Source organism: Diceros bicornis, chromosome 3 (genome assembly GCF_020826845.1).
Source record: "Diceros bicornis minor isolate mBicDic1 chromosome 3, mDicBic1.mat.cur, whole genome shotgun sequence".
Taxonomy (NCBI): Eukaryota; Metazoa; Chordata; class Mammalia; order Perissodactyla; family Rhinocerotidae; genus Diceros; species Diceros bicornis.
Window position 1 is genome coordinate 38985534 of NC_080742.1, and position 27518 is coordinate 39013051.

Below are 27518 nucleotides of genomic sequence, written 5' to 3' on the forward strand. Positions count from 1 at the left end.
TTAGTCATTCTAGCAAACCCTCAAGCCCACGTGCCCTGGGTCAGACACTGAGGGGCTAAAAGCTGCAACAAATACGATCAGACGAACAAAAGGGCACACTTGTGTGGAATTAATCACCCAGCTCTGCAGGACACAACTCTCGTTTCTTTTTTCTACTATCTGACAACATTCTCTAACTCCTTCTCTAGATTAAAGTGCAAATGCATGTTGCTATTATCATTTGATATCAGCTCTTTAAAGCTACTGTCAACTTTACTTCTTGGTTTATAGGATTCAATCTGTATCTATGATCTGTTTCAAAATTCTGGATATCACATATGCCTAGTTTCTCTCTCATCTTAGTCTCTGTCTAACAAGATCTTAAAAATAAATCAGAAAACAACTAATAGTAAATACGAAAGATTTTAAGATATAAAATATACAAAGATTTTCATGACACTAACTATATGTATTGAATTCAAAAGTTCAATCCAAATTATTTATGATCAGATCAGGCCAGATGTATAGGAGAAAATGCATCTATTCAAACACAGAGTCAAAGCATCAACTCCTATTTATTACTCACTCTCATTATTTTACTTTTCATGAATGTAATTTATTTCAAATTCATAGTGTGCAATATTAACATTTACTTCAAAACCAACATATCATTCCTCTATTTCATGAAGCAGCATTGTGGGGATATTGCAATGAATGGTAAAGATACATAGATGCAAGAACGGACTTCCAAGTTCATGCAGGTACTTGAAGGTCAGAAGAGGCAACTAGTTCAAAATCCATGAAAACAGTTTGAGCAACAGAGATAAGAAAACGAAGCAGAGACTGGGCAACACAGGCTAGACAAAGGCAAACCTTCTATACAATAGGAATTTAGAGCCCAACTCTGAATATTAACGGGAATTATGATTATATTATAAACGGAGATTATAAGGATATCGACAGCAAATAGAGTCCCAAATTAATGAAGTGGATTTATGACCTTATTGTTTCAGGGAAAAAAGTATGAAGTATTGAGCCTCAGTAATGAAAAGCCAAGACAAATAGGAACCTCCAGGCTGAAAGATGAAGTAATGTGAAGAGAAAGAAAGGTTCGTCCAACACTTTTTCTTTTTTCAAGTATGAATTTTTAACTTTTTAATGAAGTATAATTTATATAAAATAAAGTGAAGATCCTAGGTGTTCAGTTCAATGAGTTTGGGCAGTTGCATGCAACCCTTTAACTATCACCAAAAACAAGATAAAGAACATTCATATAATCCCAGAAAGCTTCTTTATGCTCCTTTTCCTGTCCATTTCTACCTCCACTTGAGGCAACCACTTTCTAATTTTTATAACTGTACATTAATTTTGCCTTTTATTGGAATTTATGTAAAGGAATCACACTGTATACATTTTTTTTGCATCTAGATTCCTTTGTATAACAAAATGTTCTTGAGATTCATCCATGTTGCTTGTATCAGTAGTTTGTTCCTTTTTATTGCTGAGTAGTATTCTGTTATATGAGTATACAAATTTACATCATTTGGTTTACTCTGTTGATGGATATTTATTGAGCTTTTCCTTCAAGTTTTGGTCTAGTGAAATTAACGCTGCCAGGAACACTCCTGTCAGTTCTTTTTGTGGGCATATGTTTGATGTCCATGTAGGTAGCTGGGTCATAGGATAGATGTACGTTTAACCTTATAAGAAACTGCCAGATAGTTCATCAAAGAATTTATTTTTACATTCCTGCTAGCCATTTATGAGCACTTCAGCTGTTCCACATGTTCATCAACAGAGAGTTCCTACATACCCCAGTTTCCACAATATTAACAGCTTACATTAGTATGGCAACTTTGGTACAATTAATGAACCAATATTGATACATTTGGTATTGTCAGGTTTTTTGTTTTTGATTTTAGCCCTTCAAGTGGATGGGAAATGGTGTATCACTGCATTTTTAATTTACATTTTCTAATGACTAATGATGTTCATTCCTTTTCATTTTCTAATTGTCTATTCCTATGTATTCTTTTGCAAGGTGTATGCCACGTCTTCTGTGCCTTTTTTAAATTGGATTGTTTCTCTTTTCACTGTTGATTTGTAAAAGTTTCTACATATTCTGAATAGGAGTCTTTTGTCAGATAACTGTATTGTATTCTCCCAGTCTGTAACTTGCCTATTTATAGCGTATTTGATAAGAAGAAATTCTTAATTTTGATAAAGACCAACCAATACATTAATATTTTCCTTTTTATGTCCTGTCTAATAAATCTTTTCCTACTCTAAGTTAGTAAGAAGACAGTATAGAATATTCCCATGTACCCTACACCCAGTTTCCCCAATTATTAACAGATTACATAAGCATGGTACATTTGTTACAATTAATGAACCAGTACTGATACATTGCCCATACTTTATTCTGACTCCCTTAGTCTTTACCTAGGGTACTTTTTCTGCTTCAGCATCCCAACTATAATGCAACATTACATTTACGTATCATGTCTCCTTAGGCCCCTCTTGGCTGTGACAGTTTCTCAGACTTCCATAGTTTCAACTTCCAAGTTTTAGAATACCTTCACAGTTTTGAGGAGTACCAGTTAGGTATTTTGTAAAATAAGTGCTTAAAAAGATATTCAACATCAATAACCATTAGGGAAATGCAAATTAAAACCATAAGAAACTACTACTCATCTATTAGAATGGATAAAATTAAAAAGAATAACCATACCAAGTGTCGGCAAAGGTGTGGATCAATGGAAACTCTTAAACACTGCTAGTGGAAATGTAAAATGATACAGCCACTTTGGAAAATAGTTTAGTAGTTTCTTAAAACTTGAAATATACACCTACCATAGCCATTCCACTCCCAGGTATTTACTCCAAAGAAATGCAAGCAACATATCTTGGAAAGACTTGTACATGAATGTTTACAGCAGTTTTGCCTGTAACAGCCAGAAAGTTGAAACTTTAACCCAAATATCCATCAACAGTTGAATTGACAAATTGTGGTATATTTTTATAAAGGAATATTCCTCAGCAAAATAAGGGACAGAGTATTAGTACGTGCAACAAGTTGGATAAATCTCAAAATAAGTAACAATGAAAAAATCCAGACAAAGAAGAGTACATAATGTTTCAGTCCACTAATGTAAAATTCTAGAAGATGCAAGCTAATCTATAATGACAGAAAGTATAATAGTGATGGAGTAGCAAGAGTGGGGTTACACTCTTTTTTTTCTGGGTGTGAATATGTTCATTATTTTGATTATGGTTATGGTTTTACAAGTATATTCTTATGTTCAAACTTCTCAAATTGTACACTTTAAATATGTAAAGTTAATGGTATACCAATTATAGCCCAATAAAACTTCAAAGAAATTAAAAAAAAAAATTTCCTACACATCTTCATCAATCTTTTAGTCCCAGTTAGATAGCATTCTTCTATGCATACTTCTGTCATTCACATACCTTATCATATTTCATTGTTTTTGTTGATTTACCCTGTCTCCCTCACTACATTTTAAGCGACATGAAGAGATAATGTTTTTGAGATTGATTTTTTAGAGATAAAACATCTCAGAAAACATACATTGCTTCTGTTCAAAGTAAAACACTGACCTGAATGTACATTGTCCTATACTGATGCCCAATGCCCACGTCCATACACTAATATTTGTTGTTCTTTTAAGGCCATCATTATTAATTACTAGTGTATGAAATCTGAAGACTAATCTGGGAGATCAGCAGAAGTGGACATCTTCACAGTGATATTTAAGAACTTTGAAAAGTTGGAATATGGGCCGGCCCCGTGGCTTAGTGGTTGAGTGCGCATGCTCCACTACTGGCGGCCCGGGTTGGGATCCCGGGCACGCACCGACGCACCGCTTCTCTGGCCATGCTGAGGCCGCATCCCACGTACAGCAACTAGAAGGATGTGTAGCTATGATATACAACTATCTACTGGGGCTTTGGGGGAAAAAATAAATAAATAAAATTATAAAAAAGATAAATAAATAAAAGTTGGAATTAGAATGTTAAATACATGTATTCTGACACACCTCTTACAGGTCTGCTAGCTTCTACGTGACTGCTCTGTCTTAAATCCAAAACTAAACTGGTCATCCCATGTATTTCTGTGGTTCATAAAATTCTCAAGAAACTCCCTTGTTAAGAAATATAAGAAATAACAATGATGATAGGTGAGGCTGTATCCAACTGTCATAATTTAGGAGTCACGGGGGGAAGAGCTTCAGAAAGTAGTGTTTAGAAAGAGAAAACAAGAATAATGAAAATTAAAGGAAAGTTTGGAGTTAGCACAAAAATCTCAGTAGGGATTAAGATGAGATGTAAATGGTATTCTTTTAAACTAAAACTTTTTAGCTATACGGAATCAAAAAATCCTAGGAACTCTATTGGTGTTTTGTGTTCTTGTATGGTGCTGTGTTGTCTAAAAGAACACATCCTAGCCACATGTGGCTATTGAGCACTAGAAAGGTGGCTACTCTGAATTGAATTGTGCAAATTTTTGGCCTCATATGAAAAAAGAGTGTAAAATATCTTTAATTTTTTATCTTGATTACACGTCGAAATAATAACATCTTGGACATATTGGGTTATCAAAATTAATTTCACCCATGTCTTTTTACTTTTTCTAACATGGTTACTAGAAAATTTAAAATTACATATATGGCTTGCATTTGTTACTCAATTATATTTTTGTTGGACCACACTGGTATAGAGAATAAACACTTGCATCCAATGCCTGAACTGATAATTGGCATTTCAGAGGAAGAATTTCCATATTTATACTTAGTCCTTTTATGTTTTAGTTATTCTATTTTGAGTAGAGGAACAAAAGACAGGATTCCAAAATTTTAATAGCAGATGTCACTGCATTCTAAAAGGGCTGGGAGGATATTGCTGTGTTTGGGAACAAACATCAGGGGGTGTTTTGGTTATAAAAAAGAAGTTTCTAGGCTAGTCTTATAAAAGAGAAGCTGAGATAAAGATAGAGCCAAAACGGTATGTATAAGAGGAACTTTCCGTTTTCATCTGTAGCAGCTTGACAAAGGGGAGTCTGAACCCCAGGACTTATAGAAAAGCATTCGGGGGAAACTTATTGGAGAGTCAGAGTGGGCCGCTGGGGAAGTGATGGCAGACTGGGCTCAGAAGGAACGGTGATCACTACAATATGACTCTTGGCAGAAAATGAACTTTGAATGTTAGTAAAAATCAATGTCTGAGATCCAGTTTTAAGTTGTTTCCTTTTTTTGTGCTTAAACCACTTTTTAATTCTACAAATCTTTGGTAATAATCTGTCACACATCTTTCTGTTCACGGTGACTTGCAGTATGACGGAAAGGAACCATGTTTAAATATGTGGCAAAGGGATGTAGAGAGAGCAAAGCATCCAGAAGCAGTGATAAGACAGCACAAAGTGATCGAGACTCGAGCCAGGTGCAGACTACCTAAAATAATGATGGTCAATTATCAGCAAAAAGTTGTAAGCCCTCCTTCTCAGAAATCTCTAGAAAAATTAGGGATTACAGTCTTTTGGAGAAGAGGGTTCAGGTTATTTTATTTGCCTATTAATGGAAAGGGTGACTGTGGAAGACTCGAGAACTAGGGAGGCACATTGGGTAACTACACATATGGAATCTCTACTCAGATATTTTCAGTGTCTCATCTACTTTAAATTCCTATCTCAAATTGAATATGTTATGAGAAAGAACAAACTTATTTAATCACAGGCTCTAATTAGTTTTGTTTTGTTTTGTTTTGTTTTTTTTGGTGAGGAAGATTGGCCCTGAGCTAACATCTGTTGCCAATCCTCCTCTTTTTGCTTGAGGAAGATTGTCCCTGAGCTAATATTTGTGCCAATCTTCTTCTATTTTGTATGTGGGACGCCTCCACAGCATGGCTTGATGAACAGTGTGTAGGTCCACCCCAGATCCAAACCCACAAACCCCAGGCCACCAAAGAGGAGCACAATAACTTAACCACTACACCACTGGGCCAGCCCCTCTAACTAGATTTTTAAAAACATTTTTTTGAGCTGGGGATACTAGGTATGGAAATGATGAGCTCTCTCTATATAGGTGCTCCCTTAACATTTAAACTTTAAAATTTTCATTAATTTCATTTTTATTAATTCACTCACTTTAAATTTACTGTATTATATTTGGAAGATCACTTATATGATTAGGGCATTGGTATTTTTAAATGGCATTCCATAAAACACTGAATCTAGTTAAACATTTTCCCATGGCTCCTCACCTTGGCGGCCACTGAGGCAACTTTGAAGAACCCCTATAGCCAGAATCAAGGGTGTCCAAGCTATGTCCCATTTCATAAATAAAAATTAAAACTCAGTCCTTTAAATGTTAAACTGCAATTTAAATAATGATAATACTTTTTTTAAAAAAGGAAATAGAAAAAGTATGAAAAGGGGATGAATTTGTTTATGATTTTCTGAAAAGAAATGTGGGTTCACCTTGTATTGATATACCACAACTGAATCCTGCCTCTGTATCTCTAACTCATAATTATTCTTTCCCAAAGCCACTTTTGAAGACTAGGAGAAATAATGGCTAGCAAATATAACACCATTGTTGTAACGACTGAGGTCTAAATATAGCCATTTTTATCTAATTGGGTTTTACAATCCATTTTCCTTCCACATTAATCCTTAGCTATTTTACAGCCAGGGTTTTTAATCTGGTCTTCATGGACAGACTTCAAGGAAATCTGTGAACCTTTTGAAAATGTATACAAAATATTGTTTTATGTCTCTATTTTCCCCTTGGGAGAGGGAGGTTCCCATGATTCTGATTTGTTTTAACCAAGCTATTTATTTTGAAATTTCAAACAATGTTAGTGGAGAATGACCACCCCTTTCCCCCACCTTTGGAAGACATGGGCTAATTAGAGGGGTTGGAATAATTTAATCAATGTCCCATTGGAAGACATGGGCTTTAAAAAGGGAGTTAGAAAATGATTTAATCAATGTCCCATTTTTGGACATTTAAGTTAAATGAACACACTTTGTACAGAAATCTTTTTAGAATTCGCGTTAGGTTTAGGATAAATTCCAAAGGGTGGGATCTCTGGGCTTAAGGAGGTGAAAATTTAAATTTTTAATACTCTTGATACATACTGCCTAATGGCCTGCCAGAAAATTTATAAGAGCTGATATCTTAGCCAACATTGTGTGAAAAGGCTCATTATCTCACACGTGGATACAATAATTTTAAATATTAAATGGCATATTGCTCTGGCTTGCATTTCTTACTTTTACATATCTTCATATTCCATTGGCCAAACACACGGACCCTGTCAGAACAGAGAAACAAACTACTATCACTTCCTTCCTTGGTTACTATGTATGTTGTGACCATGATTATAACAATAGCTACCATTCATTAAACGTTCAACTCTCTGCAGGCAATGAGTCTAGTATATGCTTGACAGTTATTCCCTGTATCTCACTGAACCCTCAAAACAACTCTGTATCGTTACTCTCATTTTCTAAACGAGATAACTTAGCCTTTGAGACGTTGGAGAGAGTAGCCACAAGTCACAGCAACGAGCTGAAGCAATGGGATTTGAGCTGGGATCTCACACTCCTGTAACTAACCACCGAGTTAAGAGGGGTCAGCTGGAAAGACACCATGTGCAAAAACAAAAGCAAAACCAACCCAAACCACAACCCAAACAAACAGAAACAGGGTTCCTGCCCGCTTATAGTTTCCTCCTACTGGGCAAGAGGTTCTAAATCAAAACAGATGTGACTTGTCGGCTGCCAGACGAGTGTCTACCTACCAGTTTATCCCACTCCTAGCCTCGCGAGTGTCAAGGATGACTCGCCGAGCGTGGACTAGAAAGCTGCTCAGCTGAGGGCCGAGGCAGAGAGCGCACGTGTTTCTCCTTTGCAAAAGGAAATGGCCTGACAGAAAAAAAAAGGAGGAGGTACTATTATTTTAAAATTTTTCAGGGCTAGTGCGGCTAATTTTTACCTTTGAGTCTTGAAAGACCAAGGTAACGAACCCGCGAGAGCGCGCAATCACCGCAGCTGCGCGACGGGCTGCATAAAGCTGGAGGAAGCACGCAAGCGTCTCGCACGCTCCCGGACCACACGCCTCCTGCGGGAGGGCTCTGCGCAGGCGCGGGCGCAGGTTGCAGCAGCGCCGGGCCTCAGCTGATGTTGTCGTCGTACCGCCCCTCCCCCGTGCCGACTCCGCGGCGGCCCGGCGCTGCAGGCCTGTCCTTCCAGCCTCAGCACCCGGGACTGCGGACTCCGTGACCCTGTCTCAGGCCTTTGCGCGCCGGAGCAGCTCGGGACTGCGCAGCGCCCCGCGTGCCGGTGAGCGACCTCGGACGCGCAGCTCCCAAGTCCCTTTCCGGAGCGGGCCCGAGCGGCGGCGCGCTGGGAAGAGCCGAGCCGGACGCCGAGGTGGAGGAGGGGAGGGCGCCGGGGAGCTGGGTCTGCTGGGCAGCAGGGGAGGCGCTCAGGCCTGGGTGTTGCAGTTAGTGTGTCACCTCCTCCTGCCGGGGCCCAGTCTCCTGCCAGGGGCCTCCGGACTTGGGCTTTGGCCCGGCGCACGGGATTGATTCCAGGCCCCCACACCTTGTGCTGCCAGGTGGCCCCTTGTTTTGCTGTTCTTGAGTTTTCTTGCTTGGTTGCCTGGATCTTATCTTTAACCTTTCCAGAGGAGGCTGTGTGCTAGGTTTTGTTTATGTACTTTGTTAAAGGCGCTAACTTCCTTCCTTATCACAGATCACGACTCATTTAAACTGAATGGAGTGCTATACTTCTTTTATTTTCCTCCCCATACTGAGTCTGAGATCGGTATTGGTATTCAGTAAGTTAAAAGATTACAATAAAAACATTGAGCACAGGGAAGGGAAGGGGGCTTAGCACCTCTTTATAAACCAACGAGTCTCCAGGAATAAAAGTGGTTAAGTTTATCAGTGCTCTGAGGAAAATCCAATAGGGGAGGCAGGGATCCCCAGTACCTGACGAAGTCTGGCCCTTGTTCATAGCCTTGCTGAAACAAACACCTGTCAGAGACAGACTCTATTCAAGTACCTGTTAGATAATGATAGAAAACAGGCCCAGACTGAGAGCCACTTGGTTTTGCCTTCTGTCTATCCCCCCTAAGGCATTCCATGGGGTGCACTTTACACTCCTGTTGTGTTAACTGAGATCCCAGAAAGGGTGCCTCTGAGGTGGTGCTGCTGAGGCCCACTGATCCCAGCTCATCTAGTGTTCCACATGGGCCACAAGGTCACAGTGTGGGGACAGTCATGTTAATTCACCCCTGAACCACCTCTGACTAGCAAGTATTGATTTGGCTCAAATTCAGTGTCTTTGAGACAAATCAAGAAAAGATAATGCATTTGTAGATATCATAAATCATTTATGTTTTTGAACTTAATGGACAATGTGTACATAGATTTTTTTAATAGGGAAAACAAGCATCTTTATTCATCATTCTGCAATTCTAAGTTTGTCTACTAGTTGTATAGTTTTTTTATTCTGCTGTTAATACTGTGTTTGAGTGACCCCAACACGTGGATGGCATGCCAATTTTAAAATGCAAACTTGCCTTCATACTTGGAGATAAATTGAATTGTTTTGAGTGTTAGCTTTCCTTATTCAAATCAGTGAGAATTTTTAAAAGAAATATTTATCTCTTTGTATGAATGTCTATAGTAATGTATATTTAGGAACTGATAAAAGATATATGGTCAAATTTAGAAGAAGAATAAGTATGTTATTTTTAAATGCTGCATTTCGTCTTTATTAATTTTCCCTCAGAATATCAGCAGATTGGATTATATCACTTTTAAGTTCTTTGCATCCTTAAAATCCTATGACCTTACCTGCAATGTTATTGCGTTACCTACCTGTGGAGGTTATTTTTGTGTAGGAATAAGTACTAATTACTTATTCTTACTTGGCTTTAAATTTATATTTATTTTTCCCCTTGTTGTTTTGATGCTGTCATTCTAAAATGCTCCAAATTTTGCTGCTTTGTATTGGTGAATTATACTCAATATTTTGGAATATTAATTTCATAATTTTAACTTGGCCAACTGTTGAATGAAAGAAAAATCTGCAGGATTTGGTTTTTGGGTTGTTTTTGTTGCAAGTGTTTAAATGTTTAAAGCAAGAAATGTGAGGATGAGAAAGATTGTGGGTTTTATTTACCACAAAGGGGCACGAATTTTAAAAGGCTGAAAAATACTACTTTGAATTTACCTGGTAATACATCTACTACCTAGCTGTAATCTGCCCAAAGCAACTTTTGCCTTCAGTGCTAACTGGTTTAAAGGTAGAATGTGTTTTTGTTTTATTCTAAGAAAAGTGAAGCCTGCATGTCTCTTTTCAGAGAAACCTAAGAAAGTGTAAACTTTTGTCAAATTTTAATGTTTGAAATCCAGTTCTCATTGCGAGTCTGATATCATTTCATAATATTTTGTTAGAAAAATACTGTTGGACTCTAGTAAATGGCTTCCTTGTTTCAGATATTGCTTTGATTGAGTATAATTCTAATCCAAAAAGTAGTTTGAACATTCCCTTCAAGTTTGTTTTAAATTAATTAGATTGGTATAAATATCCCATAATGTTCTCGATTATACTTTTTTCCTGAAGTTTACTGTAAGATTTTTCTTTTTCTTTAGACATGGGGAAGTCTTTTTCTCATTTGACTTTACATTCAAATAAAGAAGAGGCTTATGATGGAGTCACATCAACTGAAAATATGAGGAATGGATTGGTTAATAGTGAAGTCCATAATGAAGATGGAAGAAGTGGAGATGTCTCTCAGTTTCCATATGTGGAATTTACAGGAAGAGATAGTGTTACTTGCCCCACTTGTCAAGGAACAGGAAGAATTCCTAGGGGTATGTGTTATTGTATTGTTTTTCCTTTAAAGAATGATTCTAGGCATTTGTACAAATATTATAAAACCCTTGAGTCTAAGCACAACCCTCAATGTTTTAAAAGACTATTCTAAGGAATGAAAGTTAAAACTTTGTATCAGTTATCTTAAGTCAAAAGGACACAAAGAAACAAACAAATATATTAATTAAGGTTCCTAAAGCAGTAGGGAAAGCCACCCCTCTACCTCCAGTATTTTTTCTTTCCCACCTGCTATCATAACAGATATGCACTGTGTCTCTTGACTGAGAACTTTTAGTCCTTTTTGGCATCAACAGACATCATATCACAGTTGCTTTACTATATTGGGTATTAGGAGAAAGTCGATGACTTAATATTTTTAATTCATTATCTCAAGAACAATAAGAAGCTGGTCGTGTCAAGTTAGTTATTTTTAAGAGGAACTATATGAAGAGGGATGGTATATGAAAATGAGCCAAATAGGAAAAAAAAAAAACAGTCTGTGGTGTATCATAGGGGAAGTCAGAAGGGAATAATGCCCATGTGCTGTTCATAGGCTACTTTAGTAGTAGCAGCAACAATAGAAATAATAAAAGTACCTTGTGCTACTCTTATTTTCTGCTTGGTTGAAGTTGATATATGACCCTGGAGAGACCTTGAGGAAAGGACAAAGTGACCGTATAAAGTATACCAGAGTCTCTGAGAGGTGCTGTGGGTTGAGGAAGTTTATATTTGAGTTGGTAGCTTTATCTTTGCAGGGATAGTAGCTGTTTGAGAATAAAAGGATTATTGTATTAGAAGGTATTAATGCACCAGGCTAAGGAGGGGTAGAAGGGTGTACCATTTTAGCAACCTGGATGTATTTTTGAGGTATGGCCCATAGGCTTTTTTGGCAGCCTAGAAGTGAATTCTGGCTAGTAGGAAATCAAGGATAACTCTAAAGGTATTTTTGTCTGAGCAACTGGAAGAATGGAGTTGCCATTTACTAGGATAAAGAAAAGAAGGTTTGAGTGTGTTTGTCAGGGGAAAGATCAGGAACTCAAATTTAGATACGTACCTTTGGAGATGCATTTTTGACATCTAAATGGCTATGTTCAGTAGGCAGTTAGTTATAGTAAGGGCCTGGGATTCAAGTGCAGGGCCTAGGCTGGAGTTGTCAATATATAGATGATACTTAAAGCTGAGTTGGATGAGAGCACCAGCTTTGTCAGTGTGAATAGAAGAAAGAAGAGACTCGAGCACTGAACGCTGGGGCATTGCAACGTTTTGAGATCAGTGACATGAGAAAGAATTCGCAAAGACACTGAAAAAGAGCACCTAGAGTAGAAGGAGGAAATCCCTGTATCTATGGTGTCCTGGAAGATAAATGTAGAAAGTGTACCAATGAGGAAAGACTGATCAACGATGTTGGATGCTACTGGTAGATCAAGTAACGTGAGGCCTGAGAACTGTTGACTGAAATAAAGAGTCTGGGTAAAGGTTAATTAAAGGAGTTTATTCGATAATCAAAGTGAGGAATTCAAATCCCAGGAAACAGTCCAAGAGAGTATTCTGAGTATTCCAGAGTAGCTCTGAGGTCTGCAGGTCTGACTGTAGTTTGTATACCTTTTAACAAAGCAGTATATGTGTAGGAAAGAGCTTACATGTCTAATAGTCATATACTTCAAGGATAACAAGAACTTTTGGTTATATGTCAAACAAGGCTTGGAATGCTGGTGTTATCTTTGTGTGGAGGGAGGCAAGGACCAGGGCTGTCACTTTTTTCCTCAATCTCTAAGAAATGTAGTTGAGAAATGTGAGAGCAAGGTGCCCATTATCTCTTCCTGTTGCTGAGTCATCCTGCTGGCATCTTCAGTCATGAGACGAGGGGTTGCAAGGTCATTTAGACACAGGTTTATGAGGCCTGCATGGCTGCTTCACAGTACAGCATGGATTTTTATTGTACTGACTTTAAGCCTGTGCAACTTGCTTGCTAGATTTGCCTGTTAGACCAGGAAGAGGGGTCCCAGTTTTGTTCACAGAACTGACCATTGGATTTGGTGATGTAGAGGCCACTGGAGATGTTTAAAAGAGCAGCTTTGGTAGCCTGCTCTTTTAAACATCTCCATGTATATAGAATAAGCAGAATAAGCATGTATAGCATATTCTGTATAGAGCGAAGTCAAGAGAACATAGGAGGAGAGAAGTTATATAGTGAGAAGAGAGTATTTTTGAGGAGTTTTGCTGTATAGAAAAGGAGAGGAATTTTTTTAAGATGGAGTGAATAATATGTTTGTATGCTGATGGGAATAATCCATAGATAAAACATTGATAATGCAGGAGATGGGAGAATTATTAGATTTAGTGCACAACTGCAGAGGGCTGCCCTTACAGAGGAGTGCCTGCAGTATCCTCTTAGTAACAGGAGAGAAGGAAGAGTATGTGGACACAGAAGTAGGGAGGTGGGTGGAGGTGGTGGTGGGAGCTTGTGAAAGTTGTCTTCCATTTGTCACATCATGAACTAAGGATAAGTAGAGGGAAGAACATATTGGAGGATTGAAGAGAGAGTTGAAGTTATGAAACTGTGGTCTTGGAGAGTCAGATCGAGAGTGTGAACTAGGGAAATTTAGTGTGATTATTGGCATCATTAAGATCCACTTGAGATTAGTGATCTAAAATGAGATCAGTGAGCATAGTTGTATATTTTTCTCTATCCACATTTAGCTCTGTGGATATAGGCATAGTAGCTAAAAGATTGGTTTTAACCAGGATTGTAGTTTAGCCAAATGAATACCACCAAACAAGATGGGATATGTATACACATACAGAAACATATATACATTTTATATATATATATGTGTGTGTGTATATATATATATATACATATGTGGGTGTGGTGGGGTAGTGTAAATGAGGGGAGAGTTGTGGAGAAGGCACAGAGTATTGGAAGCGCTATGGAAAGCTTTAAAAGAGACTTTGACTATGGTGCTCTAATAGTTAATATAAAGAGCCAAGTTCTTGGAAAATTGGCATTTAAAGATCCATTTATCTATTAAAATATATGATAAAGCTCAACCAAAGAAATAAATGATGAATTTTGAAGTGACTTATGTAGAGAGAGATGTGGCCTGAAAAAGTCCTGGAAGGCTCATTACACCGGGGCTCTTGAAGCGTGAGACTTGGTATGTGTCAGTTTTGGTTTTCAAGGGGGATAGTGTAGAAACCTCTGTAGTTATAGGGGTTTCAGGACACAGAGGAAGCAATGTGTTTCTTCTCTTATCAAGATAACCAAATCAGAGTCTTAATGGAAAACTATGGGGTTAAAGGAAGGCCTGGTAAATTCAAATCTTGTGAAAGCTGAGACTTTTTAGATTTTTTTCAGTGAAAGAAAGACGTCCTCTTCCTCATTCTTGATACTATTTTGATTAGCTAGACATATAGGTATGAAAAAAAGACAATATCTGCTTTGGAACTCAACTTCTACTGGATAATTTTTGAAGACTTTGAGAGCAATTTACTAAAGGAATGAGGTGTGAAAGCCAGAAGGTATTCTGGTCTTTCCAAACCAGACTTTAATGAGGAGCCACTATATTTTTAATTTCATGTTAATAAATTTTTAAACCTACTTCTTTTCACTTTTAGGGCAAGAAAACCAACTGGTGGCGTTGATTCCGTATAGTGATCAGAGATTAAGGCCAAGAAGAACGTAAGTGGGTTATAAGAAAGTGGCATTTTTGTTTGTTTTTCGTCTTTTTGTATTTTTTACTTTTCAAATTGTGTGTAATAATTACTCTAGTTAATACTAGTAAAAGGAAAAATGCTATCAGGTCATTGTTATGCTCTCATATGCTTTGTGTCATCAAAAAAAAAAGAGATTCCTGGTTGGGGTAAGGTCTTGAAAGCAACATAGCATTTGAATCTTCTCAAATCTATTTATTAAAACAGACAAACCTGAATAGCAGTAGGAAACACACACAGAGAAAACATTTTCATTAAAAAATGGATATTAAGGGGCCAGCCCCGAGGCATAGTGGTTAAGTGCACGCTCTTCGCTGCTGGCGGCCTGGGTTTGGATCCCGGGTGCACACCGAGGCACCGCTTGTCAGGCCATACTGTGGTGATGTCCCATATAAAGTGGAGGAAGATAGGCACAGATGTCAGCCCAGGGCCAGTCTTCCCCAGCAAAAAAAGGAAGATTGGCATGGATGTTAGCTCAGGGCCGATCTTCTGCACAAAAAAAAAAAAAGGATGTTAAGGTATTCCCAGTAGCCCCAGAACAAAAATGAGTATTTCAAACCATGATGACAGAAAGGACCCAAACATGCATAGCAGCTGTGTGGAAATTGTGAGGGGAAGCAAAGAGAGTTCCTAGGAGTCCCAAGACCCCTGATACCCAAAGCAAATACTTTACCCAAAAGAAGAGGACCCCACTCAGAGAACTTCCAGCAAATACCTCTGAGAATAACCTGTTAAAATGGGAGGATTCTGCATGCTCTAGCTTGGGGAGAGTGCAAAAAAGGCCACACTAAGGGGCTTGAGAAGATCAGAAGGAACTGGGCCATCCTAATCCCTCAAAGACCTTTGGGAAACTCAATGAAAACTTATAAAAGGCAGGCACATCCTAAGGTAAAACGTGCTGGAGGTAAAATCCAGTTTGTGCAGGGCAAGAATAGGAATAAAGGAGGAAAAAGGTTCAGAAACTAGAGAAAGTGTCTCAGAACTATGAAAGTGGATATACACAGAGGCTGTCTTTTTAAATATTTTGTATAACAACAGAGGATGGAGTCCTTGAGCAGTGAAGCTAGGAAAGCAACCCTGGCCTCTCCTTATCACCTACAATGGAACCTTCTCTTGAAAGTACAAAAACTCATCTCCTTTAAATATGAGCAACAAAAAGAGGTTGCAATCAAACATCATAAAAAAATAGTATAAAATAATAATAAAAAGAAAGTGAACTGAGCAAAATGCTGACAGATGATAAAAGCTTATCAGAAAAGCAGATGACAACTTAATGTAAAATTTTCTAAAAGAAATTAAAAGTACAGAAGCTATGACAGAACAGCATAAATTAATGAAAAGAATTTGAGAGAAAATGGTATAGAACAGAGGCAAAGAAGATTGAATATACATGTAATTGGAGTCCCTGAAGAAAATCGAAGGAATCAAACTGAATAAATACTAAACATTTAATTCAAGAACACTTCCCTGAAGTAAAACAAGTCGTGAACCTGCGTATTAAAAAGGCATACCATAATTCTGAAAACAGTCAACCCATCCTGGTGAAATTACTGGACTTTGAAGGTTAAAAAAAAAAACAAACAAAATCCAGAAAAACTCCTTTGAACACACATGCAAAAGGATCAATTAATTTATAAGAGAAAATCAGATTGGCGTGCTACTTGTTGACCACAGTGCTTCAAACAAGTAAGCAGGAGAGCAGCGTATCTAAGCTTCATGGAAAGGGACTCGAAAAACAGTCAGTCTATTTGACCCCTAAATTAGGGCTAATTCCATTATAACCTGAGAGTGGAAAAAGGTTTCTAACTGTGATTCAGAATCCATTGATTCTGAAGAAAGAAAGATTTCTATAAATTTGACAAAGTATAGGTTAGTGTTTACGATATGAAAACAAAACCTTAATTGAAGTCAAAATACAAATGGCAAACTGGGAAGTGATGTCTGCAAATTATTATCACAAACAGAGGCCAATAGCCTTACTCTGTAAAGAGCTTCACAATTTGAGAAAAAAAAAGCTATGACGTTTCGGTCTGTGATGGACACATATTTGACAGTGGTCACATAAGATTAGTACCATATGGCCTAGGCTATAATATCTAGGTTTGTGTAAATATACTCTATGATGTTCACGTGACTAAATTGCCTAACGATACATTTCTCAGAATATCCCTGTCATTAAGCAACTGTGACTTTAATAAAAAACAAAGAATGATTCAAACTCATAGTCTGAAGCAAACACACACACACACTCCACGATTATATGGGCAGTGCCCTGGACTGGGGCAGAAGAGGGAGTGACCTTTTTATCAAATGCTCTTGTAAAACATTTTAGTACTTCCCCAATTTGTAATCTCCATCCAATTCTCTGCTCAAAAGATAAGCCAGCTACATAAGGCAGCTTTTGGTCCTTGATTCTAATGCCAAATTCTGTAGTATTATACATATATAAAGGAGTTGATTGAATTCTTAATATCCTTATTTTGAAAGATAAAAATTAAAGGAGGTAAGTGTATTTAATGAACCTCTTTATGTGGCAGACATTGTACAGGACATTTTACATATTTTATTTCACTTAATGAGCAGATGACTGATGGTTTAGCTGTTGGAATAATTTTATAACAGTGAAAATGTGGTAAAGAATTAAGAATTAATAGCAAGGACATGGAAAGTTTATTTTTTTCTTGTCTTATACTTGCATAATATTATCCCCTTTCTTGATTTTAAAGACAGTTTAACAGCATCTTCAAAAGAGAGTTGATTAATATAAACAATATTTTTAGAAGAGAGTACATAAATAGCTTGGGATGAGAAGACTCAAAAAGGACTGTCTTAGTCAGTGAGATTGATGAGGCATGTGGTTAATGTCATTTTTTTTAAGGGCTTCACAGGTGGTTCTAATGAGTAGTTACTTTAGAGAATCATATGATGGCAAAAGTCATGTGAAAATTCTGCTTCAGTGAATTCAGAAGGGAGTCTTGAAATCTATATTTTTATAAAGCTCCTCAGCTTAATTCTAATGTGCAGCCTGGTTTGGGAATCACTGCAATAATGTTCTACCTATAATAAGCCTGAAATACCAGTCTTCAGAAGGGTAAATACATCTTTTAAGAACATTTTAACATTTCATAGACTCAGACCCAACCCTACTCAATACTTTATAATGTAAAAAGTTGGTAAAATACGTTTTTTCCTACTGATAGGGGAAAAATTCAAGTTGAAAATGTTCTCTCTAAGTTTTTGATGCACATATACTTAAATACTCCATTTTCTTTTTCAGAAAGCTTTATGTGATGGCTTCTGTGTTTGTCTGTCTGCTGCTTTCTGGATTGGCTGTGTTTTTCCTTTTTCCTCGCTCTATCGACGTGAAATACATTGGCGTAAAATCAGCATATGTCAGTTATGATGTTCAAAAGCGTACAATATATTTAAATATCACGGTAAGTTAAAATTTATATTAAAAATATTTTACTTCATTCCCTTATAATGTTAAGCAGCACCTTTAGGAGGTTAAGCACCTGCCTTTAGGAGGGTACAATAAACCAAACAATTAATTGCTGGCAAAAAAAGTATATACAGTCTGTTTACTTTTCCACATTTGACTCTGAATAATTCCTAGAAACATGTTAACATTGTTGATTTGATGTTATAAATGTAACATTTTCATTTGTTTGTATTTTGTGAAGTGTAGTTTTTGCCATGTTTAACAGATCATTCCTTTATTTTGTGTAAAGATAAAAGTACAAGTGACTGATTTCTCTTGTAAATTAGTATGTGTAAAATGTCCTCTATGTTTCCCAGGACAGTGGTTTTTAGGACTCTATAGCCTCCCCTCTCCTGAAAACAAAAAATAAACAAGCAAACAGAACCTCAGAGAGAGTTTTCTACATGTTTTACATGTTAACATTTGTTAGAAAAAAGCATGGTTTGCAAACCACTGTATTATTGAAAAAGAAAAAAAATATATATGGATCATGCCATTAGCAATCATTTATGGCTTCAGGCCTCACAGTGTATCTGTGTGGCAGTGATTCATTTGGAAGAGTGATATTGGACTTTAGTTGGTTTTCCTTTCAGAAGTGGCTGGTATGGTTGAAGTTGAAATAAAGATGCCTCTGGTGGTGGTTGGGAGGAGGGAGATTTGGAAGGACAGGAAGTGAAAGAAAATGGTGTATTAAAGTGGAATTACTGCTAAATTATAGGAAAAAACTCCCATGGAGCCATTTATTTTTATTGTTTACTGTCAAAAGTTGTCAATCTCAGGGCTTTTAGAAAGAAACATATCTATGGAAAAAATATTATGTGCGTGAGACATAACACAATGCTAATTGTAAATCATTTCTTGTGACTAGGGAATTGTTGGGTATTTCCTTACTTTAACAACCATTTAGAACAAGGAACATATTTTCCTTTTTTGTACAGTATTTAAAACAATGGCCAGATTTTTTTGGCCAACCTCCAGAGCCTGTTTTAGTATTGAATACTGTAAATTTATGATAAAAGATAATAAAAGCCATGTGCTGTTCCCTTTTAAATACCAGAAAGTGTATTTAAAGGTAAATATCATATTTTAAAAAAATTATTCAGGAATTCCCACGTTTTGGGATACTAGCACTTAACTAAATTGAAAAAGACTGAACATTAAATAAGAAATAGAATTATTATGTAGATGAACATTGGGTTTAACTAGATGACAGGTAAGAGGCTAAGATTTCTGTAGGTTCTCCATCAGTATTTTGAAAAATGGAATTATATAATGTTGCTTTTGTTTTTTAAAATGAGTAAAATATATTAGTACTACTTAACTCTTTTTTAGTAACATTTATTGTCCTTCTACTTAGGAAAATATTTAGTTATCATTATGAGACATTTGAAAAATACTGTAATGTATAAAAATTTTTACTTCTACTACCTAGACCTATTAACATATACATACATTTGCTAACAATGCATATATACATTTGCATACATATGTATATACATTTACATACATATATATACATTTGCAAATGTAATCCAACTTTTTCACATGTACATAAAGGATACACACGTGTGCAAGTGTACACACACGCACATTTTAACTTGAGATCTCATTACATTTTCCCATATTAAGTGGTCACATGTAGTCTTTTACATGGCTGTATTACAGTGTACTCAACCATTTTCTTAATAGATGTTTAGTTTTGCTATTACAAATATTTATTCAGGAATCATCTTTATGCTTAAACTTTGTTGCCATTTCAGGTTTTATCTTTAGGATAAATCCCAGAAAGTAAATTTGCCAATTAAAGATCAGAGAGAGTTTAAGGCCTTTGATAATAAATCATCATTGTTTAAAAGCTTATGATTGTCGTCCCTTGACTTATAAATTAAATGGATTCTCACTGCTCTCAACAGTAAAATGTCTGATCTTTAATACTAAACTTTTTTGTCCTATCTTATTTTTTCTTGTCTTTCATGGTGTGTATCTTTGTATTTTCTTTCTAACTCCCACTTATATCTTTTCCTAATTCTCATAAGTATTTTTGTTCTCAGCCTGTTTTGCATCATTGATGCCTCTAATATTCTAATGAAAGTTATGGACACTTCAGAAAAAAAGACATGTACCAACATTATTTTGCATGTACAAAAGATTCCAAGATTCTCCTGAATCCCATTCCCTGGTCTGCATCAGAAGGTCCGTTGACCTCAACTTAACAGTCCCTTTCTTATAGTGCCTAGAAATGAAACTTAATGAGTATTAAGAGCTAAGTAGATGAAAACGTTTGTATGTTTAGATAAAGGTTATTTCTACTAAAATTCTATGGAATTTTTAAAAATTTCTCCACATTTATAACTATAATAATTTAAATGAATGTATAAATGTGATCATATAGTTGCTGATCACTAACGCGTTCTTTGTTTTATTCTTTTTTACTAAGACTGTTTTCTCTCCTTTCCCATATTGCACCTTGCCATATCTTTCTCCATGTTCACATTAACTTACAGATAAACCCACATGTTCAGTTTTTCTTAAATCATTATTTATTTTCAAAATCTAATATTTTGTACATTCTTTTATGCATTTTGTTGCATACTTGTTAATACCTTGTAGATATCGCTCCTAATTTTCTGGCATAGAGTTAATCTATTCTTTTTAATGGCTGCATGATATTCCATGTAATGACTTAATATTATTTATTCAGTCATTCTTTTTATGGATGGGCATTCACTTTATTTTCAGGGTTTTTTTGTTTTTGCCACTACAAAGAACACTGTCATTAACATCCTAATGTTTTTATTTCTGTGGAATAAATCTCAGAAGTAGGATTGTAGGTCAAAGGATATACATAATTTTTTTATTGGTGTCCTAATAGTTTATAACATTGTGAAATTTTAGTTGTACATCATTGTTTGTCAGTCACCATATAGATGCATCCCTTCACCCCTTGTGCCCACTCCCCTGCCCCCTGGTAACCACCACACTGTTCTTTCTGTCCATGGGTTAGTTTATCTTCCACATATGAGTGAAATCATGTGGTGGTTGTCTTTCTCTGTCTGGCTTATTTCACTTAACATAATACCTTCCAGGTCCATCCATGTTATTGCAAATAGGATGATTTTGTCTTTTTTTATGGCTGAGGAGTATTCCATTGTATATATACACCACATCTTCTTTTGAATATACATAATTTTTATTTTAATGGATATTGCTAGATTAGTTACCAAAATGACTGCAGTGCTTCACATATTAGCCAAAAATGTAAAAATATACCCTTTGCCCATATCCCTGCCAGAAAGAGAATTTGTCACTGTCTATAAGTTTTACTAGTTTAATGGATATAAAGGAATATTCGATTTTTACCTAAATCAACTTTTCTTTGATTATAAATGAATTTGAGAATTTTAAGGTACTCTTGTGATTTGTTCACTCATATCCTTTGTTCTTGTTTTGCTCTTTTCCTATGAAAGCTTTCTCTTTTTTAGTTTGTAAGGGCTCTTTGCATCGATGGTAACCATTACTATCTGTCTTACAAGTATTTCTTCAAGGTTTATCACTTAGTGTCTATTGATTTTGTTTATGGTTTCTTTTGCTGTGACTTTTAGATTTTATTATCTGTTATTTCTTGATTTAATATTTTTTCTTTCTTATTTTCGTTGACTGTTCTAAAGTAATTTGAGACAGTTGTGAATTAGAATTGCAGAAAGTCCCCCAGCTGTTACTTAAGTAACTATAGAAAAGATACAGCTGCATTTCTTTCCAACCATCCAAACTTGAATCTGTCCCATTTCTTCTCCATAGTGACTTGGTGAAAATCTCTACCCTACCCGTGTATAAGTTAAAATATCAGTTTCTTTTAAACAAAAAGGTTTATGTAAAGTACTGTTTAAAATTTTAAAAATTTCCTATTTAATAGAATAGGAAATAGCTTACTAATATAGTCAAGTGGAGACATGTATATATTAACATTTAGTAAAAATTTAAATGAAATTTTAACATTATTTTCATTGAATTTTTGCTAAGGCCACAGATATATTTTCTAACATTCATTTTTCTATATTGCTGTACTATACATTTTCTGGGCCTATTTTTTCTTAATTGTTTATTTTAGGCATATTATATACATAATACTCGTGCATAAAACTAAATAATCAGTTCACTTAATGTTCTTTGACGTTTTGGTGATACTCTTCCTCCTAACAAATGAAGCGTGGCCACAGCTGAAGTCATTTTCTTGATTGGTTTTGAATACATATTTGTTATGCTTATTTTCAGATAACTTGCACATTTTCTGCTTCCTTTTTTTTGCAGAACACACTAAATATAACAAACAATAACTATTATTCTGTTGAAGTTGAAAACATCACTGCACAAGTCCAGTTTTCAAAAACAGTTATTGGAAAGGCACGCTTAAACAACATAACCAGTATTCGTCCACTGGATATGAAACAGGTAAGCTTTGGTCATGAAATTTGGAGCAGTTAAATGAGTCTCAACTTTGTATATCATATTAACTTGAAGGAGGTGGGGGATTTCCTCAAAAACTTGACTTTGAAATGTATCCCATGTATGTACAAGAGAAAGTCTTAGAATCAAACTCCTAAAGGGAGAGATTTTTAAAGTTTTTGCAGTTATGAAATGTACAGGAAATACTTGAAGTTTTGATCCTATTTTCTATTGGTTTATTTTCATTTTTTGCCTTTCAGATTGATTACACAGTACCTACTATCATAGCAGAGGAAATGAGTTATATGTTGTAAGTTCTGATTTTTAGTAATTTTCTCTCATTAAATTATAAGGTATGAAGAATAAAGTATATATATATATTTTTTAATTTCCCTTAATCTTAGTAGTCAAAAGACATTTTGGAGTATTCTTTCTGGCCTCTAATCATCGCTGTTCTTCTCTTCTTCCTTTTCAACATGCATAACATTTGTGTACATACACCTGTACACATAAAATTTGTTTCTTATTTTTCGGAATTAGGATCATATACATCATGTCACTTTTTATTTACTTATGAGAATCATATTCTCATATATTCTAGTAGTTGATGTTTTAGTATAGAAGGACTAAAAATGCTAATAATGTATAATACTCTATTATTTGGTTCTGAAGCTTTTAAATTGGGTCTAAATGATTATTAACTCTTGTTAGGTAAAAAATAATGATAAATTTTCATCACCTTTGATATCAGCCTGATATAGAATTGCTGAGTAACAAACTGGTTACTAAAATTTCAAAAGATGAACAAAAAGTAGTAATTTGTAGCCCACGTTAAAACAACTCTACAACTGTGGTAGTAGGAAAGCATTATGTTTTTAGAATAAGAAGTCATGAAAATATTAATCATTATTGGAGATATAAAAAGTATTCAACCAATAAATGCTTAGTTATTTTATCTTCTTAATAGTATCTCTGTTAGCTTTAACATAGGAAGAGGAATGGTAATTAAATTATTTTAAATTTGTTATGTCATAGTTTGCATTTATTCATGTTGTTTTTTCTTTAACAGTGATTTCTGTACACTGATATCCATCAAAGTGCATAACATAGTACTCATGATGCAGTAAGTATGAATTTTTTTTGAAAGAGATATTTCTTTGTTCAAACTTTAGATTTAAAACATTGGTTTAGAGCATACAGAGCATTTTTACAAATGCCATCTCAATTGGGTTTTAAGCCTTACAAGAATGCTGTGAGGTCAAGTAAAGACTATACCACCCTACAAATGAGGAAATGGGAGCTCAGAGAAGGAGTGAAGGGTCACATGGCTGCTAGATAGTGAATCTAGACCTTGAAAGAACTCAGGAAAATGGCAGGAGTTGTAATAGAGAGGAGAACTGAGCTCAACATCCGATTCCTTCCTGCGTGTGGAAACAGTTAATGTTAACAGAATGTTAACAGTAATAAGGAGAAGTAATTTACATTGGGTGCTAATCCTAAACCATTAAAACATTGTAGGTTACAGCTTTGGTATTTGAGCCATTAGCTGGCATTTGATTAACCCTTTTCCTAGGATGAGAAAATTTTCAACTAAAGGTAGGTGTTTTGAAAAAATTACATTTGTTGTATATGATTATTTGTATAGGGCTTGCTCAGCCAGCATTTCTGTTGTCTGGGGGGAAATATTCCCCAAGAGGCTCATGTCCACAATATTAAGTTATCATTAATCAGATAATGTCTCTCTAAAGAGAATTTTGATGTATAAAAGTGTTCTCACTTTAGAAAACTTTTTTATATATAGCTATTCAGTGTTTCTTGCCATTTATTTTATTTTTAGAGTTACTGTGACAACAACATACTTTGGACACTCTGAACAGATATCCCAGGAGAGGTACCAGTATGTCGATTGTGGAAGGAACACAACTTATCACTTGGGGCAGTCTGAATATCTAAATGTACTTCAGCCACAACAATAAAAATGGAAAGACGTGCAGCTGGAGAAGAAGAAATGTCTGTTGCTATTTTCCAAACTCTGAAGGATGAGGTACTTACTTCCTGATAAATCTTAAATTGAACAAACCTCAAGTTTACACTGTTTTAAGAGTACAGCTAAAAGTATGTGGACTTGCAGGTTATTGCAACTCTCCACTCTGTGTTTATGAGATTTGTACCAGGATCTTTTACTTGAATCTAAAGTTACTGATTGATTTTCTTCCCAACCACCTGTCCTCAAAGGGGAAAACTGAGACTTCCCTTATAATAACAATAAATAATTATTTAAAATTCACAGCTCCAATCACTACTGAAAACATAACTTTGGTGATGAGCATAATTTGAGAAACTTTGTTTCTGAATGTTTTTATAGAATATTACTGAGCACCTATTATTCATGGAAGGCTTTTAAAGAATAACCTTTTTTCCCTGTTTATAAATTCTCATTGCTACACGGTAGTATTTGAACTATTATGATAGTTTAGCTTTTAGCTAAACATTTTAGTTTTTCATTTATTGAAATTCTACTTATTTGCATGATTTTATCAGTCTTATTTCAAGCCAGTCCTTCTGTAACACTTATAAACCAAAATAATCTTTGCAAAATTCTGTACCTAATTTTTAAAAGCCCCTAAATAATGTTTCACGTCTTTCGTTAGTTATAATTTTGTGAAAATTTTTTTGTAATCTTTAAACATAGTCATTTAATGTACAATATTGTAAATAAATTATGCATGGCTGTTATATTATAGCTTTAATAAATGTCAAATAAAGTGGTACAGATTCAAAATAAAGTTGCTCATAGAATAAATAAAACAGGAAAATGAAATTCAGAGACCTATAGAATGTGAATATGGTTCCAATTACATATTGGATCAGGTATAAAGTAGATTTGAAATAAAATATTCTGAAGCTCCACTTTTTTTTAATGTTGCTTTTCATACTAAAGAATTGTGGAATTGTGAAGACACTTACTTTTCACAGCTATTAGGTACCCAAGTCGTCAATTTTATGAATGTTTTAGAGGAGGAAATTTTTTCTTTGGTAGAAATTATTCAAGAAATCCTGTCATTAAATGATAGTGGCTATATCGAAATAAAACCTATATTATGCTTTTAAAAATTTAATTACTTTGCACATCACATTTATATCATGCCTCTAGCAGTTACATTTTTAAAGTTTCCTGCTTTTGGTTTGGATTTGATTTAAAATCATTTTCAAGTGTTAAGTTATAGACTTATTCACTTGGGTGTTTTATGTTTTCAATCCCATTTTCCATTTGGGGTTTTTGTCTTTTCACTTAACAAGTTCTAAGTACCTTTTAAATATATACCACTGAGCATAGGGGCTGACTATGATACCAAAAAAGTAAGTGGCTTGAGATTAATTTTTTCCTGTTCACTAGTGACAGAAATCAGGTTCCCCCTCCCCCCCCCCGCCCCCGCAAAGTGCCTAACTTAATACCTGTTTATCGGTCTGACTTTCTCAGCTATAAAACATAAGGTTTAATTATTTAGAACTAATGAAGCCCTCCTTTCTGCCTTTAAAAACACTCAGGTCTCCTGCTAGCTTTCATATCATTTCTTTCGTTTTTATTTCATATCATTTTTATATCGTTTTCTCCAAGTTTTCCTGAGTGAACATTTTAAATGGGTGGAATGCGCCAACTTTGTTTTTTTAATTACTTAGTCTTCCAGAACTTAATCTGTTGCTAGCTCATCCATCCTTACTATTACACTAAAATCACCCCTTTACATTTATTATGGACTTTCTAGTCAAACCCAATCTTTATTTTAATTTTTTTCTTCTGCTGTTTTTTGACCCATTCTCCTTGAAACTGCACACTTCTCTAATATTAATTCTATTTGTGTTTTTCAAATCATTCTTATTTCATTTTCTCTCATTCTCTATCTTTTGACATCTTTTAATGAGTATTATCTAAACCTTCTTTTGCCTCAAAATTTCTACTCCTGTGACTTCAACCATCAGCCTGTATTAGGGCTTCCAAATCTGTTTCTACATACCTGACCAGTCACCTATCTAGTTTCTCATTTAGCTGATGACCTAGAGATAATAGTATTTCAGTGACTCTATGTATAAAATCAAAAAATGTTAAACATTTTTTGTCATATTCTGTTTTGTTCTCGCTTTGTCCTCATTTCCCATTTACTTCAAAATCACCATTCTGTTCTTCAAAATCATCCTTCAGATATGCCTTCTTCAAAAGTCAATCCTGATTTGTTTTCCTACTTTGTATCTTTTAACCTTGGAAAATTATATAGTGTAAATTAAATGGATTTTTCCGTTGATTTGCGGTTCTAATATCCTTTGTAGAGTACATGCATAGTATCTGCTGAAGAGGCAAGCAAGTGAGAGAACATTTGCTTTAGTGACTTAGTATTGAATATTTTTTCTTCATTCTTTAAATTAAAACTCTTTATTACACTTGCATCCCAGGGAGTTTGAAAAAAGTAGAATTTAAAATAAATAAAAAACCAATAGTAGAGAAATAAAGATCACTTATGACTACTTTTCAGAGAGGGTTCAGTAACTGCCAGAATAAGCCTGGAACAAAGCAGGCTGTAAATGAATAACACTACAAAACACATTCAGCTGAAGCAGAATTATAGCCATTAAAAACAATACGGAAAGAATGAATGAGCCTTTAACTTTTCTTAAGTCCTTGTCCAGTGTAGTTTCTTACATGGTAATAGGATGGATATTGATACATTTTTTAAAACTGCTCTCAGACATTCTCCAAAGGGCATGGTAGAGATGTTACATATTTTTTTCTGATACTTTCAAGAATAACTTTCTCTTAAATTACACTTTTTAGACTGGTCATTCTAACCATATCCAATACTCTAGCAAGCCTCTGTGTGTTGATATAACATGTATGTAGCGCTATGCTCTTTTCAGAGCTCTTTCGTATGTTTTCTTACATGATTTCCCATAATCCTGTGAGTCAGACAAGGAGGGTGGTAGGATCCCCATCTT

The 27518-nt window shown here is 35.3% G+C and overlaps 1 protein-coding gene across 1 annotated transcript; it reads left to right on the plus strand.

The window, feature by feature from the left end:
* The first annotated feature begins 8216 nt into the window (after nucleotides 1-8216).
* TMEM106B (transmembrane protein 106B) lies at nucleotides 8217-25648 on the plus strand. Its single transcript, XM_058526389.1, has 8 exons — nucleotides 8217-8344; nucleotides 10669-10890; nucleotides 14510-14573; nucleotides 17883-18042; nucleotides 22395-22535; nucleotides 22790-22839; nucleotides 23599-23652; nucleotides 24367-25648. The coding sequence occupies exons 2-8, from the start codon at nucleotides 10671-10673 to the stop codon at nucleotides 24503-24505; spliced, it is 828 nt and encodes a 275-aa protein (XP_058382372.1). The 5' UTR covers nucleotides 8217-8344; nucleotides 10669-10670; the 3' UTR covers nucleotides 24506-25648.
* The last annotated feature ends 1870 nt before the right edge of the window (nucleotides 25649-27518 follow it).